Below are 19,280 nucleotides of genomic sequence, written 5' to 3' on the forward strand. Positions count from 1 at the left end.
CCCCCCTCAGCACCCCGATGAGGCGAGACTTTCCTTCCCTGTGGAAAAAAAGCCGCCGGGCCCGGGGTTTGGGGGGGAAGAGGGGTCCCGCCCCTTCGCCCCTCACCTGCCCCTCGCCCCTCACCTGCCCCTCCAGCACCTGCTGCCGTCCAGCCCCGCAGCGCCTTCCTGCCTGGGGAGGGGGTTGCGGGGACGGTGCTGCCTCCTCCGGGCTGTGCCGGCCCCCGGGGCGGAGCTGCGGGGCCCGGGGAGCGGTTCTGAAAGGAGGAGGCACCGGGATCGAGGAAGGGCTGGAGCGCTTGGGGCAGGCGCCGGGAAAACGCGGCTCTGGTTGTTGTTGTTTTTGCGGGGTAAGAGGAAAGATTCCGCTCACGCTTCGTTAAGTGGAGCTGTTGTTACGGCTTTTAATCTCTTACCCCAGCAGCTAAAGCTGCTCTTTGTGCTCAGCTCTCTTCTCAGAGCCAGGGAATGGTTGTGGTGAAGGGACCCAAGGTAAGGGGGGTTGGATACAGGTGGTCGTTGAGGTCCCTTCCAACCCTATATTCCATGATTCTATCCTTCTATGACCTTAAACGGTACCTAGTTCCAACCCCCTGCATGGCCAGGGACACCTCCCACCAGCCCAGGCTGCTCCAACCCCATCCAACCTGCCCTTCAACACTGCCAGGGATGGGGCAGCCACAGCTTCCCTGGGCAACCTGGGCCAGGCTCTCACCACCCTCACAGGAAAGAATTTCCTCCCTCCTGTCTGACCTAAATCTCCCCTCTTTTAGTTTGAAATCGTCACCCTTCATCCCATCACTGCATGCATCCCTTCTGCACACAGAAGTTGGGTTCCAGGAGGCCCCAGAGCCACCATGACCTGCCTTCCCCACCTTTTGGGGGGAACAGAGAAACTGATTTAAAAAATAGGATTAGCTGGACTGCAAACACTGCTCACCCTCCTTTCTTCCTAAAGCATGACTGGGACATGCCTACCCCACATCCCTACTTATGGTTTAAAAAATTGTAGGAATTAATAGATATTACAAAAATAATAAAATAAAATGGAGTTTTAAAATACACAAGGGAAACAACTAGAAATGGAAAGCTCCAGTTTCCTCCAGAGGTAGCTGACTATATTCACAACCTAGAAAAATATTGAAGGAGAGCAACAGAAATGTTGAGGACACCAAAAGAGATTTTTATTATATTAAGAGATTTAGATCAATGCCATTTAGAAAAAAAAACAACCCTGAATGCTGAATGACTTGAGTATGATATGAAATACCTGTAACTACCAGTTGTATTTTAAAAACTATTCTGGATTAAGTTTTGCTAGCACAACAGCCTAGTCATTCATTAAACCTAAAGTAAACCCTAAATCGCTCTGAATTTAACTCAGATTATGTTGATGTGCTACAGTAGTTGATTATCAGTTAGCTCAGCATATAATCTTACCAATGTCTAAGATTTTACCTCTATTTAAGCTATAAATAAAAGCAAAGAGATGTGAAAGTAAGATGCTTGTGTGTTATTATATGCAACTTATTAGGACTTCATATAGAAGAAAATCCTCAATTTATTCATTCACTTACAAAATTTTGCAGTGAGGACCTGGGAACAAGGAACTTAACTCCAGCCATAGCTGAACATTTACCTCTGCTACCCTCCTAAAATCTGTTCCCAGCTCCTCCTACACAGGACACATCAGTATTGTCACAGATAAAACAGTATTTCCAACTAGGCCTGAATTTTCAACCTCAAGTTCTTCACGCAGATGATGAGAAACTACTTTAAACAATTCCAGGGGAAAAAAAAATAATCACAACAGAACAGCAGTGGAACAACTTGCTTGACAGCTTTTGGGTTTTCCCACACACACACTGACTGGCTCACAACTTGTTTTTCTCTTCTGCGATGCAGTCACAGCAAGGAAATAGTGGCCAAAGGTTCTCTCCACTAAGCTGTCCAGTCAGCAAGAGCCCACAAAAATGCTGAAGGAATCTTACAGTGCAACTAGAGACTGTTGGCGTAGGCCTTGCCCAAAAAAAAAAAAAAGGACTAGATTAGTTACAGGTTTGCATTGGATGTGCTGGGTTTTTAACCATGTGCTGAATTCATACATGTTCAACAAGGCTTATCTTACCTTGGACAGGAGAAGTCCTAGCCAAGTGTCAGTATCAGTCAGGATATGAGAGCCAGAAGCTGGTAGAAGTTCAGGCTGAACCTGATGGGTGGTGGCCAAAGAGAAGGACTTACTTATGTTATAGATCATCATCTGTGCATTCACAGATCATAAGCAGCATAGGGAGCATCCAGCAGTTGGATGCACCATGTTGGCAGCTCCCAGTATCCCTACCCAACACCTGCTGCTGCACCAGTCACAGCACTGGTTAAGTGCTGTCTTCTGAAGCAGGATCTCAACAATCAGCTCTCTCCTGCTTTCTCAGACAAGATTTCTACAGTCCAGCAGTGCTGGCAAACACAATCGATTCCTTGTTTTCTTCAAGGATACAGCCACTTCACTTTTTGTACCAATCTGGCATAAGCTTCTGGTTTGGGTGGGGTGAGAACCACCAGTAGCACAAGCCCCACTTCAAATGCACATAATGAACACTGCAGCTGGTAACTCTAGGCAATATGCCATGTGCTAAAATAGCTGCCTGAAGCAATGGAATAACCTTCTTCCTGTTACAGACACACATACTTTTGGTACAACAGCAACATGTCACTCCCCCTTCCTGGTTACCTTCTGACTTTGCAGGAATCCTGTACCACCAGTGGTGCTTGGATCAGAGGCCTCAAACCATCGTATCACAGTGCTCAGAAGTTGTCAGAAGAGCTTTGCCCTCTATCTTGGCTTCTACAGTAAGCAATAATTACAGTTCCTGTAACAACCCAAGGGAGAACCACTCCCTGAGAACAGAGTAAAACCTCCAAGAGTTAGGAATGTTTCTGTAGAGCCTTATGTCCTTCTGGTGTTATCACTCAACTAGAACATCCAGATAGATCCTGGTAAAGTATCAAGCAAGCCTCCAATCATGAGTTATCCATCCTTAAAAACACACAACAGATTTAGAGCACTGGAATAAGTCCTAGTTCCACTAAATCTTTTCTCATTGATCCTTTTAACAGAAGATTAAATTTCTGTGAAGACAAAGCATTATGCCACAAACATCACATTTTCCCTTCACAGTTAATACTGAGGAATCCTCAAAATGGAAAGGGTTTTAAACCACTCCAGCAATTCCCACTGCTGTTCAGACTTCTGTGAGGGACAAATGTGATTTTTTTTTTTCCTTGTGCCACTGTGCAAGATCCAGAAGCTGTGTGGCACTAGAGAAGGATGAGCACACAGAGAACCTGATACTGTGACTTGTAAAAAAAGCAGACTTTCTCTATGAGCTGGAACTAGGCACTAATGGAAACATTTAGCTGGAATCACAATACACTGGTTTTCCTCATAGGAGCTACTAATTCTGGATGTCAAAAAGAGGAACTGAGCACAGCCATGCTAGTCACACAACTATTGCTCAAGTCTTGGCAGAAAGAGTCTCATGTAAGCACTTCAAAGCAAAGGAGGCAGTAAGGTTGTTTACTAATGACAATGGAAACAAAATAAAACTGATAAGGCAAACATACTTCTTTAAATATAAAGTTTCTATTCATCTGGTGTTCTGTCAGGCTTTTTTTTTTTTCTTTTTCTTCAGGTGTTGTCACAGAACTCTATAGAGGATTTCAGGGGACATGATACTTCAACATAAAATTTGTCACTTATGACAAAATCTGAACAGCAAACATCTTATAAAGAAAACCTCCAAACATATTTACAAATTTGTATTTTGTAGTGATTTGAGAAATTTCTTGGTTACTGAGTGGCAGAGTATGCATGTACACTACATTCCAAAAGGCATTATGCAATCAGTCACTTAGCCAAAATAAAATTAAGCTGAAAGACAGATTGTCTACAAACAAGGCCAGTTTCATTCCTAATTTATGCATCTGATGACCAGAATTTTCTGATACTTGTATGTTAGTAAAAAACAGAGCATAAGAGCACCTGATCTCACCCAAATGGGATACAGAGGCCAAACTGCAAGTTTCATTCCCAGGAGTTGTAGAAACTCATGAGAAAGGACAATAGTACACTTCTTCTTGCCATCTTCTCTATTGCTAATTTTAAATGCTTATATAAAAACAATTCCCCACACCATATTTGCAGTATGATCATAAATAGGCAAGAGTTAAAAAATGTAAGATATGATTACCTTGGACTATCAAGCTGTTCTGCACTTCAGAAAAAAAGCCCAAACACCTTTCTCTTCTTCCCTCTGCCCCCTTCCTGACCCGTCCCTCCACTTCCAAACCAGAAAAAAAAGTTACACTCTGATGAATATTAGACCTGGCACCAACATTCATGCTAGTTGCCCTGATGTGCAACAGAAAATTCATTCACAACAGTCAGAAACAGTCTTATGCACTAGCCCCAAAGAGTTCAGCTTCTGCAAACAGTTTATTTTGCTTCGAAAAAAGAAATAAATCCCATCAGGTGTGACGTGGGCAGCGTCCGGAAGGCGCGGGAATGTCCAACACTCGGCGTCGATCTTCATACTCATCAGTGTCTGTGGAATCTTCGTCTTCATCCACTGCGTATTCGTTATGATTTGTTTCCTAATGCAAAACGCATCCATATTTAGTTAAAATCTTCTATTCCAGCTATAAGAAAGCACTAACAACAGCCTTGAAAAATCTGCAGTCTAACTCCGTTAGCTGAAGCAGACATTGTGGTTTATGTCCTAAAACCAGCTCCTTACAATTAAAGAGCTTCATTTGCAGCAGAGATCATTTTACCAAACTACTTCACCTTCAACTCAGTAAATATCCATTGGCCTTCATTATTTCATGTATAAAACTGCACAGAGCCAATGCAGTATCTTAGCTGGACCTGTTTTCTTGGCAGCTTATACAGGCTTTTTTAAAAAGAGGCTTTTTAACAAAGAGTCCTCACTGCCTTTAAACAAAAGCAGAGGGGGAAAAAAAGTGCAAATTATTTTTACAGTCAACTGAATGGAAGGAGGTTACAACTCCTATAATTGTGAACAAGAGGTGCCAGGTCCTGAGACAAGCATGACATCTGCTGGCACTTGTTGTTAGAGCTACTGGGAATGAGTGGCTCAAATCCCTGGAAATATGAGAGAAACTGGAGGAGTAGATGTCTACCCCGAGGGAAGACTTGCTGCTTGCACAAGAACTTTCAATTCCTATCTGAATTAGCCACCAAATAAGGGCTATGCTAGTGTTAAAATAATAGTGTTTTCTCATCAATAAGCATTCCAGAAACTGCAAATAATTAATATAATGGAAAATTCCAAAGTCTCAGACGAAATGATACTTTCAAACCTTTTTTCTTTGATAAATGGTGTTGAAAAGTGTGATTTTCAAGAAAACAATCAAAACTGAAAAATTATGATACTGAAGTTTAAAGACACAGCTACCCTGTCCTATTAAAATTAATCCAAGTGTTTTCAGAAAACAGGAGGTCAGAAAAAAACCCAAACATCTCTGCTTACCATTCGTGCTGTAGACACCTTAAATGTTGGACACACCATATGAAATCTGGGAATTGTGACATTAAAGAATCTGTCCTTGTAGTAGAGGCAATGGAAGGTGTAGTACCCCTCCATATATCCAGATGTTGTGGAAAATGTAGTACAGCTGGTATATTCATAGACTCTCCCTGGACTGATAATTGGAAACTCCCCTGTAGGTAAAATATTAGATGACAATAGTAAGGACTGAAGTAGAACTACAATTTAGCTGTTGGCTGAAGTACTTGCACTCCACAACATATTCAGGTAGAGCAATTTACATTCCAGTGCATGCAAACATGATTCTCAGCAACTACTGATGTTAAAGAGCGGTCTCAAGAGGGGCTAACTATCAGGATATCCCTTGCAAAGCAGCTTTAAAGACAAAACAGATGGAGATGTATCTCTTTCTTTCAAGCAACAACTATTTTGATACAAACCATACAACTACTACCCTATGTCACCATGAGGAATGAATGGTTCATAATGTAACTTTCATGACATGTATGTTAACTACAAAAACTCTCTGTTGGGTTCCCAAAACCAATCTTTTACTTACCAACTACTCCAGGACCTTGAACTTCTTCTACATCACCTTTGGCATTTGTTATCCTCCAGTATCGACTGTCCAGCTTACAAGCCTTCTCAGGAAGAGCATCTTTGGACATTTCAATCCTAGAAGCCAAACAGTGTACTTAATGGTTAGGTAACTACTTTAAAACATTTTAAGAAACCCTTTCATGTCCTTGGGATCTCTCTCAAAGTTGTCTTGGCAAAAAAACCCTGAGGTAAATTATACTGAATCAGTTGTTGGGATACACTGAATATATGTATACTGAATCAGGATGGGATACATTTCATGCTTCTGCTTCACTATTTGTTGTTATTTACCCCTTTCTAAATCACAAGTTCCTCGTAACTTCTTCCCCTTCAAGTCCCTTCCTCCCCCATTCACTTTACTAATTCCCAACTTGATTGGAGCTTTTCATACATGACCAGGTAACACTTTAGTAATTTTTTAATTTAAAAGTATACCATGTTTAGCACATCCTATTAATTTGAGTATGCTTATTAAGGCTGTGCAGAAATGAGCAACAACTAATGCTTTCAACATTACATAGGTCTTTGCTGTGCTATAAGAATTAATTCAGTTATTTTTACCTGATTCTGTAAGTGAAGAAATAATGTGGTGGATGTACAGAACTGAGTTCAGGTAGAAAAGAAGTGGACACAGACACAGTAATATCTTCTGTGGTAGCAACACATTCTTTATCGTGCACATACCTACAGAAAAGAAAACATTATCTCTGCAAATAGCTCTGTACAGAAATACAGAAAACTACACATGTGAAGTGATTAATTAATTACTAATAAGACCATTTTGGTGCTAGGTTAAAACTACTTCTTAATTCATAGTTTGGCGTTTAAATAAAGGATGGATGCAGTGTCTTCATGATGTGTACTTCCCCATCGTCTAAACTCGCACAGCTATGGACCTTTTTGTACCTCCATTAGTGTTTGTATCAAGCTGGGTGTATAATTTGATCTGAAGTCAATGTAGACACACTTGTTCAATGAGTCATTAGGCTGTTAACAAAACAAAAACTAGCAACTGCTACAGCAAATTAGTTTACAGATCAGGAATTTGGTTCCACAGCATCTCAGTTTGACAGAGCCAAGGGTCTTGCTTTTAATTAGAAGAAATAAGAAGTGCATGAAGATTCAAACACCAGAAAGGTTCTCTTTATCTACATATTACATAGAGTTATTTTAGAGACAGTTCCCTGAAACAATTGCTTTTTTAAGAACTCAGGACAGTCCTGCAGCTGTAGCACACTCATGGCAAGCAGAATAAAAATGGCACTGTTAGCTAAGCTTCAGATCAGCTATGCTGCAAAACTCCAGTCCCTCTAATGCAAAGTTACAAACTCTGAAGTTGCTAGTTAAAAAGTTTCTCTAAGCATTCTGTTTTACAGTTTTATCTGCAGTAAGCTCCACATGCTTTCTCCTGTCACCAGAATAAGCTTTTGTATCAGATACCCGTAACTACCTGGAAAGAGGTCAGCATTAAGCATCAAAACCCTGCAGCAAGGTTACAAATCCCAGTCACAATACCTGAAAATCTGGTCTCTGATGATGGGGTAACCACCAGTTACAACTTTGTTTACATAGGATGTAAACCACTCCAAGTAAGATGTACCTAGATGCCAAAGAAGAAAAGTATTAATAAAGACAGGCAAATTTACCACTGAGCACATTACAATAAATACTTAAAGGAAACAGTTTGAAGCTTTGAATGTTTTTATAATAAACTCTCAGACTTACTTAAATGAGTCAGTCAATATTCCAGTCCATTCTACCAACAAAGATCACTTGGAGAAACAAACCAAGAACTAAAAGTTAAGAATGCATACTCCAGAAATGACACAGCAAAGAAAGAATCTCTCAGCTTTCACACTATAACCATGGTCTTCAAACGCTGGTGTCTCTCATCATCTGGTTTCCTGCTATGACTGGGAAAGAAGACAAGTGTAGTGGCCTCTACTACATGCATAGTTATTTCCAGCTATTCTACCTCCAAGAAGCATGCAAGCCCACTGGTGGATTTATGGACTTAGTTTTGATTTCCAGGTTTCCACACAAAACAGAATTTCTCATAAACATGCCAGCAAATTGCAGAATTTCCCTCTCTTTAAAAACTGGACTAAGTCATAGACATACTCCACACTCCTGCTACAAACCCAGAAGACTAAGGCTGTATGTCAGCCAAAAGAACCTGTAATTTTCATACACCAAGAGACATTGTCTGAGAACAGCTTTTCATACACCTACAGACATCAATTAGGAACAGCTTGATTTCTAAGTAGGCAATCAAGCTGTCACGTTTAACTCTCAAAGCAGAGAATTTCATACGAGAGACACTGATCTCTGTAAAATAATTTCTTAGTCATAAATCTTCCAAGCACTGCAATTTAAAGTTCAATGGAAAAGTAGAGAGTTCTTCAGTTATTTGTCAATATTACTGACACAAAACTGGGTTTAAGTTGAAATACTAGGAAGTCATTATCCTCACCTTCACTGACATGTTATCAAGTGCTACCACTCCTGTTAGATTAAGTGTACTGAACACTTCTTCCTTTGAGCAAGAGCTGTGTGCACTGTCCTTTGATCTTCTGGAAGTCTAAGGAACTCCAAGATTATTATCCTCCTTTCTATGACTAATCCACAAAATGCACACCTTGTAGAAAGTAACTCTGAATGGAGAAGCTGGACCCATTTACCCTGCCATGTTGAAAATTACAAGAAAAATGCTGTCTATGAAACTTCCCCCTCACTCAGCAGTAAGCCAAAATTAACCCTTTCAGCCAAGTGGAATATATTTAAATATGTTGTCAGATCTCCTCACCACTGACTTAATTCCATGAAAGCAGCTACACTAATTCACCACAGCTCTGAAGTATTTCATCCTCCTCAGGTGGAGAGAAGCAAGTAACCAGACTCTTGAGCTTTTGCTGGATCTTTCCTGTGATTAAAGCACACAACACATTCTGCACTGACCTTTGTAAAATGGGTGACAGGCTGACTACTTCACTGACATCAGTTCACACTACAAACCAGTGCATAGAAAGGTTTCCTGAAATTAGCATGGCTAAGAGTTTGACCATCTACAACCCAAACCAGCAACTACCTAATTCAGTTTCGTACTGTAAATTTAATACATATTTCATAAGACCTGTGCAGGGCTAAATTTTGTTGCCAATATTGGTGCCAATCATTACACATCTGCCTTCCCACTGAGTGAAAGGAATTAATTTACATATAGACACAATTACCAGGTTTCAGTGGATCAACAAAGAGATAATCAGAACACTATTCCAGTCAATGTACATGCCAGACAGATGATCACAACAGATTACCACATAACCAAACAACAAACAGACAGTTTGCCCCTTCCCTCCTCACTCCTTTGAACAAAGCAACCAGGCAAATCAGAAATCCAGGTTTCCTTTTGCAGCTATGTTTGTAGTTTATTAGATTTAATTAATTAGGTTGCAAACACTACTGGGGGAAAAAAAATAATATTTCTGTCCACTTGGGTGTTGTATTTAATGTCTGCTTACATCATTAACATCATGGCTAACTTAAAGCATTTGCTCCTCTTGTTAGACAGGTTAGTGCACTGAATGATTTGTATACAAGACACACAGAAGGGAAGCTTTGGTAGAGAAAAACTGCATCTCTTTTCAAGTAGCTGCTGATGTTTTCAAGTAGGTTAGAACCTTACAAGTAGCACCGAAAATTCTCAACACTCTCTTTGTTCAAGTCATACTGACAAGCATTTTCTAGAGAGTACAATTAGAACATTTTGCAGGATAATGTAAAGTGTTACCTGTAATGAACATATCAATAGCAGATGGATTGCGAGCCATTTGGTCCTAGAAGGGAAAGCAGGTTATGGATGTATTAGAAGGAGAGCATTGGACTTCCAAGGTTCAAATTCAACAGCTGAAATATAACATAGGGAATACTTTCCCTGTACTCACTAAACCTAAAAAATCTGACTGCTTAGTACATCATTAAACCCCCAGTCTGATATTCAAATATACCAAACACACATGCCTGTCAAAACATAAGAGTGTTAGTAACTTTCCAAGTTCCCAAGCGTTATCCAGAAGGCTTAAATACTTGGTATCATACAAAGGGGAATCTTAACATTCTTCAGGTGATTTATTATCAAGGTATTCCCTAGAAATCTCATTGCTACATGCTTTGAAAACAGCCAGGAACCCCATAGTAGGATGAACATCCCCACCTGTTTTACAAAAAACACCCTTTACTCACCCCACTTTCTTTTTAGGGTGGGGAGGTTGCCAGGGCATGGGTAAGGAGAAAGAGGGCTAAAATCTTCCTGGGTATAATATCCTTAAGCTTCACTAGCAACAATACACCTACCTTAAAATACTGAAAGAATTATGAAAAGCAATTTGTTCTACACAGGAGCTATTTGAGAGCCATTTGTTCTTTCACCGGAAAGTAAGTTTTGCTTACTAACCAGAGGGTATAATTTACTGTAGTGTGTTTACATTTTGGGGAGGAGACATATAGAGATGTTCATCTTCCATAATGGAGAAGCTTTTCTTCCTTACAGAAACTCAGACAGGAGTATATACTTGGCACAGTTTGAACAAATTAGTATTTTCCGATAAGGATGAATGCTGTCCATTATCACCAACCTATAGAAATTGCTACAGCTGTGTACATTTCTTTCACTTACTAACCATTTCACTTGTGGGTTCCGCTGAAAACCAGATAGCAATTCAAGGGCAAGTAACAAGCTAATATGATCTCTGAGTATTCACTTTCTGCTATATAAAGTATTTCAGGTATCTGAACACACAGAGGGACCCCACCAACCACCAGAAAGTACATTCACAAATATAAACATATCTTCCTTACTGGACATTGGTAGAAGATCTCATATTTATTTCGTCCCTCCACACTCTCCAGGGCCATGTATTGACTCAGGCCAGTATGAATGCAAAAGGTGAGAGGAAGGCACTGTTTCAGACCCAACCTCTGCTGAAAACCTCCCGCTGCTGTTTCAATATCCAGCAAGTCTTCCGAGCGGTAGTGGTTCGACAGAGCCATGCTTCCCATCAAACTTCATAGGCAACAGCAAAAAAAGGAAAGATAAACAGAAGGTACCACTCACAGTGCAAAGATAGCTTTAAATCTATTCTAAGCATTGATTCTATGAATGCTCTAGATACTTCTTAGACTAACAACCAGGTGCTGAACTAGGTTCTTAGTTCCCAACACCAACCTTCACAAAGGGAGGCTTGATGGTTCCAAGACAAACACTTCCTTGTACGTTTTGTGCATCCCAAAGCTCTGTTTTAAACTATCTCATCACACCTGCAACTACTTCAGATAAGCTGACACAGCTTCCTATAGCATCATACTAATTGGCAGTGCTCTGTATCTCAAGTTTTGTGCAAGCTCATTTCAATACTATCAACGCATCCATGATTTCTCAGTTAGAATATCAAGCTGCTGCAGTAACAGTTGTTGATCAAGACAGCAGTGAGCAAAGTGCTCTGTGCTTTGGAGAAAAGGTGGAGAAATAAACAAGCAAAACAGCTATTGAGTCAGAGAGTTTATAATCTCAGTATAAAAACTAAGGCAGACAGACACGAGCAACCAGACACATATGGAAAAAATGAAACAATATTTATCAGTATGACATGGCAAGGCCATCAACTGTCTTTCTAATATTTTCCTCTAGCTTTTTGTAAGCATCCCAGCAAAGGAAGGGATTTGTTTGGTTTTGACAACAAGGAAATTGAAGACAATAAAAACAGCCTCTCTACACATGAGAAACAAACATACACATTTGAAAAAAAGTAGGACTAATCTGAAGTAGTAACAGATTAGGAACACAGGTGAGCATCAGAAACTAGAACAAAATCCCTACACTCAGTGTCATAGGGGACAGACAGTGGAAGAATAATAAAAAGGGGTCAGATGATCAAAGTAATCAACAACAAGGGCATGTACTACAGGAGTGCACTCAGCAATAGGAGGAGCACACAAAGCTGTGATGCACACCTCCCCACCCATACACCTCTCTAATCTGCCTTTCACTGCTGCTCTCAGGTGTGAGCTCTTGCAGATGCTAAGCTTTTACTGGTGTTAGGAAAACAGTGACTCAGGTGCAAGCTGCCACATGTCAGCGTGATACAACTGCTCCCAGCTTGGGCAACAGGTTCCATTCCTCTTTTTCCTTATGCAGTCTTGCCTAGAATTAGCATGCTCTTTAGGTTAAAAAGTGATGCTAATATCCAAACACAGAAACCTGAATTATCTAACAATGATTAGTCCTAACTCTCCCCCATTCCTGACCTAACAATCCAACAACTTGCTGCATAGACTTCCACTACATACACCTGATCTTTCCAGCATTCATCTCCCACAAGAAAGCAAGCCTGTTCCCAACAGCAAGACCACCCCTTCTACTCATAGTGCAACAAGCCCCTCTTGCTCCAGAGTCCCACATGACAGACCTAACTAGCTCCCCAGCCAGTGCTCCACCAACAAGGTTTGTCAACCTGTGTGGAACGCTCAGACCTTTCCCTTTCAACGCACAGCCATGGACCACAGCCCACTGGTAGTTCTTCAATCTGAAAGATGTGCCCAAAGGCATATATCTGCTCCTGCAGCCCTGCCACAGGCACATCAGAGTAGAGGCCTTGTGGTAGTTAAAATGGAGCAAGAAGAGCAGGAAGGACACAGGCTGCAGAGATCTGTTTAAAGTCTACAGAACTAGGGCACCTATACCCTCTCTAAACACAAGTCTCTCCTAGAAAAGAAACAGAACTGGAAGTCATCCTTATGGTTGCCTAAAACTTTCCCATATCTCTTCTGCCCAGACACTAGAATTGGAGGATGCTGCACCTTCTTTACTGGGGAAGGCTTTGGCAGAGCAACATGAATGCATCGCCCCCTACAGACATTGTAATGATTTGTCCCTGCTTTCCACCTTTTGCCAATATTTGTGACACTTCATCAAGTGCTAATCTGCAAATTTTTTCTATAGCTGGAGGATAGGAAACTCTGTTTGGTCATATGCCTTCTAACCTTGATGTAAAAGGAGTTTTTAATTGCTGAAATCACATAAAAATTGTAAAAACTTTGGATAAAACTTGATTTGCAGAACTGTCATTTTGATTCTACTTAAAGTTGCTCCCTGTTTTGAAAGTTATTCCCTAACCATTATAAAGAAAGTGATTAAATAATGAATTTAATGCTTCATCTATCCTGTTCAGCAGACATTTTATCTTTTTAATAAATGAAGTATCCAAGAAATACAAAAGGAATTAATAATTTTCACTCCTTACCCAGGAACAACTAGCTTCTGTCCATTGTGAAGACGAAATGAACATCGATAGTCATCAGGAAGCTTGCAACCTATTTGTGCTTCCACAGCATCTAGATCTTCCTCCTGCACACCATCTGTGCACCAAGAGAAAGAGTATGAGGTAGCAGTTTTGGAGGGGGAATCATGCCCAGTTTGCTGTTCCTGGCAAAAGTGAATCTTAGAATTTGTGTCAAGACCTCTCCTTTAACATTTAATTTTACACAACTTCATCAGAGCTGTATGGCTAGAAATAAGGCAAAAACTACATTCTAGACATAAAGGCATGTTTTCCGCTGCCAAAGAAAATTTTAAGTAGCTCCAGAAACCTTACCAATATGGATCTCTTTATGTTATTACAAAGGGAATATACCTTTCAAAGTATTTTGTCACTTATAATTCAGAGAAAGTGAACTAACAGACACGCAAAAGCGAGATAAATTCAGTTCAACTTTGGGATGCAACTGTCCAGTAGAATGGTCTCAGGAATCCTCCACTGATTAAATTCATGTTAGTGGCCAGAATCACTAAATATCAAGTATTTCAGATACAAAGCGTGGAATTTCTAAGTGCCTTGATCAAAGAGACATGGACTCAAGTCAATATTTGGTGACTTTATTGTGAGCTAGGTGGCACAGAAAGAATACTACATCAATTTGAAAGGAAGCTGATTACATGAACTCATTACTTCATACAGCACCAATTCCCATCCAACAGAATATCAACGTGATTGACTTAAGCAGAAAGTATTTATAAAGTGAAATGAGCTACAACCCTTTTAGTCATGGGATTATTAAACTAAATAATAATAATAAACAGAAAAAAATCAGTCACAGCAATCAAAGACAAAAGCAGCAAAAAGTGCATTCATTTCCTGGTTATCCAGAGGTAAAAGAGGACAGAATGGTGACTAGAAAAAAAAAATTAAAAAATCTTGATATCTCTGAAAACAAACCTTCAGAGCATCACTAGGAACTGGGCACTAGTTACACATTTACTGGAGGGGAAGGAAAGCACACCTACCTGTCAGGGCCCCACTACTTGAGGCACACACTAGCATGACAAGGTCACCTCAGCCAACCTACTGAAGAAAGCAGGTTACCCCATACCTTTCAAAGAGTCAATCATCCGAGGACACTGCTGTCCCAGGTATTTCACCAGGTCACGCCAGGCTTTTTTCAGTGTAGCATAGTACCGGATGTATCTTCCAAAGTCAGAGTAGGTACTGATGAAGATGGCTTTCCAGCTCTGACTTCGTTGACTTTTTTCCTCGCTAAGTGGGAATTTAGAAAATAAATTTAAATGTCAGACTAAAAAGCTTGACTTCTTCTCATGCAGCCATTGTGAGACCTCAACAGGCAGAGAAGAATCTCCTGTTCAGCAAGGGGAAATGCATGAGCCAGCAACTCATCTCCATAGCAAAAAAGACCAACAGTATCCTAGGCTGCAATAGGGAAAATGTTGCCATCAGGTCAAGGGAGGTGATCCTTCCTCTCCAGTCAGCACTGCTGGGGCCACATCTGGAGTATTGTATCCAGTTCTTTGCTCCCCAGTACAAGAAAGATATGGGCCTACTGGAACAAATCCAGTGGAGGGTCTCAAAGATGATGGGACTGGCACATCTTTCATGTAAGGAGAGGCTGAGAGAGCTGTAACTCTTCTGCCTGAACGAGGCTCCAGGGGATGTTGTCAGTGAATACAATTACTTGATGGGAAGGAGTAAAGATAGAGCCAGACTCTTCTCAGCAGTGCCCACTGATAGGACAGTTGACATGTCCTGGACGTCCTGCTGTCATGAACCTGCATGAGCAGGGGAGTTGGGACTACAGGATCTCAGAAGGTCCCTTCCAAATTCAACTGTTCTGTGATTCCAGTCTTGGCTACCCTTGACACAACTATCCAGTTGTACCCCTCATAATTACAGGACAAAGAATTTTGCTTTTCTCCATAGAGTATGTGGTGCCTGATAAGGTCAAGCTGCAAGTTTTCCTTCAGCCTAAGCACTAATAGGGCACCTCTTCTCTATCCATCCATAAAACTTTTCAAAACTTGTACATTCATGAAGCTTTTTTAGGAAATCAATGTTTTTATACCTCTAACCTTTCATTGATTTGAAGCTGGTAAATACCAATTCAAACTCTGAGTTACTAGAAGTAACATGGACATAGACAGCACAGTAACATAAACCTTATTTTCAGAGAAAAAAAACAACCATACTTACTCTGAAATGAGCCAGTATTTCTTGCAGTGTCTTTTCCACAATGGATCATGGCTTGCTAGCTGATTTAATCTTCGACTTAAACAGCAGCAACTATAAATATAAAATCATCACATTTGATTGCAAAAGAGTAGCAAAATAAACAGGGATAAATACCAACCACTGCACTGCATTCTCATGAAAGAGATGCAGAGTTTTAAAGCTAGCTAGCTTTCCTTTTTAGACTTGAGTTTACAATGGTTAAATGCCATTATTACAGCTGTATGAGCTGTGAACTACTTTTCTACAGAGTCTGAGAACTGTCAGCAATTAAGTAATTTTCTAAAGCAGGTCATCCTCTAGACCTACCCCATAGTAAACATTGTCTTAAAGATTCCAGCATGACTCCACCAGCACTAAGCATTCCAGTAGCACAGACTAGTTATTATGACTTAAACCACTGTATCTGGATTGTTAGTCTCTGCCTTTTCCACACTACTGAAAGCAGAATCAGTAAGCTACAGAAACTATAAAGTTTGAGTATGACAAAGTTACTTTCCACTTTAAGTTGTTTTAAATAGCAATTTCATGACCAGAAATAGACAGGAAAAATACAAAGGATGAAAGGTCTGGAAATAAGTACTACAAGCTCACCCTAATGAAGACCATATATATAAGCTCTTGCCACTGCACTGCAGGTAACACTGCTATTTTGGGAAGTTAAAAGAACCATATCCAGCACTGTGCAGCACTATTCTAAATGCTGTATTAAGACTTGTAGGCTACAGGTCCAAAACTGTCCTGAGAAATCATTTAAGTCGATCCTGGCTTGATGCAAGGAGATACCAAAAGTTAACCTATATGCCTGCTAACCTGCTCTTTAAAAGCAGTGATGGAGGTGCCACCAAATACCAACTTTTCCCATATTTACTTTTACAGTCATAAAGCCTTCCAGGAATGTATAACTGGTATTGACAGCAAGACATTTCAGTGTATTTATATGAAAAAGAATGGGTAGCAATGCATAAGCAATGTGCAGAGCTGAGGAAGCATACAGGGAATGATCGTGTGATTCAAAGATACAGAGAATTTAAAATAAATTATTGCCTCATTTAATGTAACCTGACCACTAGACAATAATCCTTTTTTCTTCTGTGCTGGAGTTGAAATATCAGTTATGCTCTAAAGAAACTTCCCAAAGATGCCACCAATTTAAATGTGGCAACAACTCTTCCTCTGATAGATTGTTCTAAGAGTTAATGTGTGTTTTAATGGCTGAGATTAACATCTAAATACCACAAATGAGGTTACCCAACTTAAACTTCCAGTTACTGCTTTGTGGGTTTTTTTCAGCATAGTTCAGAAATTGGCAAGTAAGAAAAACCAACAGTGTAAATGGATGTAGTTCCATCCTGAAATAAAGGTGCCTCTCAGTTTTGTATCTGGTAAGTAAAATCACCCAAAGTCCAGGGCTGGTGAAAACATCTTGGACTGAGACTACAGAATTACTCATATTCACCTGTTCAAGCCATTTTTTTTTTCCTCTTCAATATCCACTATAAACTGTTTAAACTGGAAATGGTTTAGTATTTCAAAATCAACCTTAACATAGTAAAGTTTTTCTCCTGTGTGCCCTGCTGTTACCTTTCCTCTCTGCAAAGACGCAGAGACACAAACACTTTCACTTCAAACCCTGACATCTGGTTATGCAAAACCTTCATTCATGACATGGGGATTTTAAATTATTTCTTCTGAGAGGGGTGGAACAGAAATATCCCAAAGTCAAACCCCTTGCAGAAATCTATTATATTGGTGTTTATCAATCAAGCCTGCAATTTCTGACAGGAAAGAAGTCACCATGGCATCACAGAACATGTGGCTTCAAATATCATAAAGATGCAATTAAAGCCTTTCTTATTAATGACATAAATATCTGGTCACCTGTCAGCTTTTTCATTATTTCACAGCCACGAGCAGACTAAGCAACCTGTGGAATACTGGGGAAACTGCAGTGTTTGTAATGGTCAGGGTATGTATATATATATATATATGTCACTAAAACAAATGCAAACAACCTAGAGATATCAACAATTAACACTTTGAGTATTACAAACAGCCAGTTATGCAAAAACACCATTCCTGACCTTATAAAAAAGAAACATGCACAGTATTTAACTGTCCAGGCACATCAAAACCCACCTACTTTTCTTAAATACAGAACAAAAATAGGCAGTGCCTTTACCACACCATCATCAACTACTACTAAATTATCCAGACTGCATTTTTAACAATTGTTCTAAGTTCTGCTTATGCTTGGTCTCTTTTTTTCTGTTATGCCAAAATAATTCCCCTTGATGTTTGTAGTTCTCTTGACTAGCAAACAACCTAGAGATATCAACAATTAACACTTTGAGTATTACAAACAGCCAGTTATGCAAAAACACCATTCCTGACCTTATAAAAAAGAAACATGCACAGTATTTAACTGTCCAGGCACATCAAAACCCACCTACTTTTCTTAAATACAGAACAAAAATAGGCAGTGCCTTTACCACACCATCATCAACTACTACTAAATTATCCAGACTGCATTTTTAACAATTGTTCTAAGTTCTGCTTATGCTTGGTCTCTTTTTTTCTGTTATGCCAAAATAATTCCCCTTGATGTTTGTAGTTCTCTTGACTAGTATTTTTTAGGGAGAAAAACACCAAGCAAAAACCATTTGAACACCTTATTTTATTCACACAGGTTCCTCTCTCTTTGCTTAAATACTGTGAGTTCAATGCCTGCCAGTGCTTGTACCTCCCTGGTATGGATTTAGTTAGAAACACACTCTGGTCCTTACTGTATGACTCTTAACTCTCCAACCATCCCATAAATCATCCAGAAGGAGCCTGCAGCTTTCACTCATGGTTTTCTGCCTGAAAAGTCCTACTTCATTTCGCTTGGGTCTCTCTCACACAACAGCTCAACCAGATAACTGAATATATTTACTAGCTACGAAATGGCCATTTGTTTACCCAAAGATAATGCACGTTTCAGAGAACTGTTGATTTAATACATGCAGTTATTGGTGTCCCTCTAAATTGTAATGTAGCTAAAAGAAAAACAAACCAAAACAAAAACCAGAACACCCCAAAATATAATGGAATAGAGAGGGGGAAAAAAGAGGAATATTCCCTTTTGCTTAAAAAGACAAAAACCCCCACTGTTTCTGGAAGGGAAGGAGGCTTTAGGAGATGTCTTCCCCAGAGAAGGGGGCTTTAGGAGATGTCCAACCCAGGGAAGGGGGCTTTAGGGGATGCCCTCCCCAGGGAAGGGGGCTTTAGGGGATGCCCTCCCCAGGGAAAGGGGCTTCAGGAGATGTCCAACCCAGGGAAGGGGGCTTTAGGGGATGCCCTCCCCAGGGAAAGGGGCTTCAGGAGATGTCCAACCCAGGGAAGGGGGCTTTAGGGGATGCCCTCCCCAGGGAAAGGGGCTTCAGGAGATGTCCAACCCAGGGAAGGGGGCTTTAGGGGATGCCCTCCCCAGGGAAGGGGGCTTCAGGAGATGTCCAACCCAGGGAAGGGGGCTTTAGGGGATGCCCTCCCCAGGGAA

General features: G+C 40.4%; 1 protein-coding gene across 1 annotated transcript; it reads right to left on the bottom strand.

Annotated features, from left to right (window-relative positions):
* Nucleotides 1-4,254: 4,254 nt before the first annotated feature.
* Nucleotides 4,255-17,382, bottom strand: FBXO3 (F-box protein 3). The gene is made up of 11 exons (XM_010007447.1): nt 17,327-17,382; nt 15,707-15,796; nt 14,595-14,758; nt 13,469-13,583; nt 11,028-11,232; nt 9,961-10,006; nt 7,686-7,770; nt 6,732-6,854; nt 6,130-6,245; nt 5,553-5,743; nt 4,255-4,653 (listed from the first exon to the last, which is right to left on the bottom strand). Exons 1-11 carry the CDS (start codon nt 17,380-17,382, stop codon nt 4,528-4,530), a joined length of 1,317 nt encoding a protein of 438 aa, XP_010005749.1. The 3' UTR covers nt 4,255-4,527.
* Nucleotides 17,383-19,280: the final 1,898 nt, after the last annotated feature.

This window comes from Chaetura pelagica, unplaced genomic scaffold (assembly GCF_000747805.2).
Source record: "Chaetura pelagica isolate M959 unplaced genomic scaffold, ChaPel_1.0 scaffold401, whole genome shotgun sequence".
NCBI classification, from domain to species: domain Eukaryota; kingdom Metazoa; phylum Chordata; class Aves; order Apodiformes; family Apodidae; genus Chaetura; species Chaetura pelagica.

Excerpts from the sequence above, each read along its gene's own strand:
- FBXO3 (XM_010007447.1), bottom strand. The coding sequence starts at position 17,382 with ATGTCAGGGTTTGAAGTGAAAGTGTTTGTGTCTCTGCGTCTTTGCAGA. Across the intron at positions 14,759-15,706 it reads AAATACTGGCTCATTTCAGA|CGAGGAAAAAAGTCAACGAA; the intron begins GTAAGTATGGTT and ends ATTCCCACTTAG. Across the intron at positions 6,855-7,685 it reads ATCAGAGACCAGATTTTCAG|GTATGTGCACGATAAAGAAT; the intron begins GTATTGTGACTG and ends TCTTTTCTGTAG.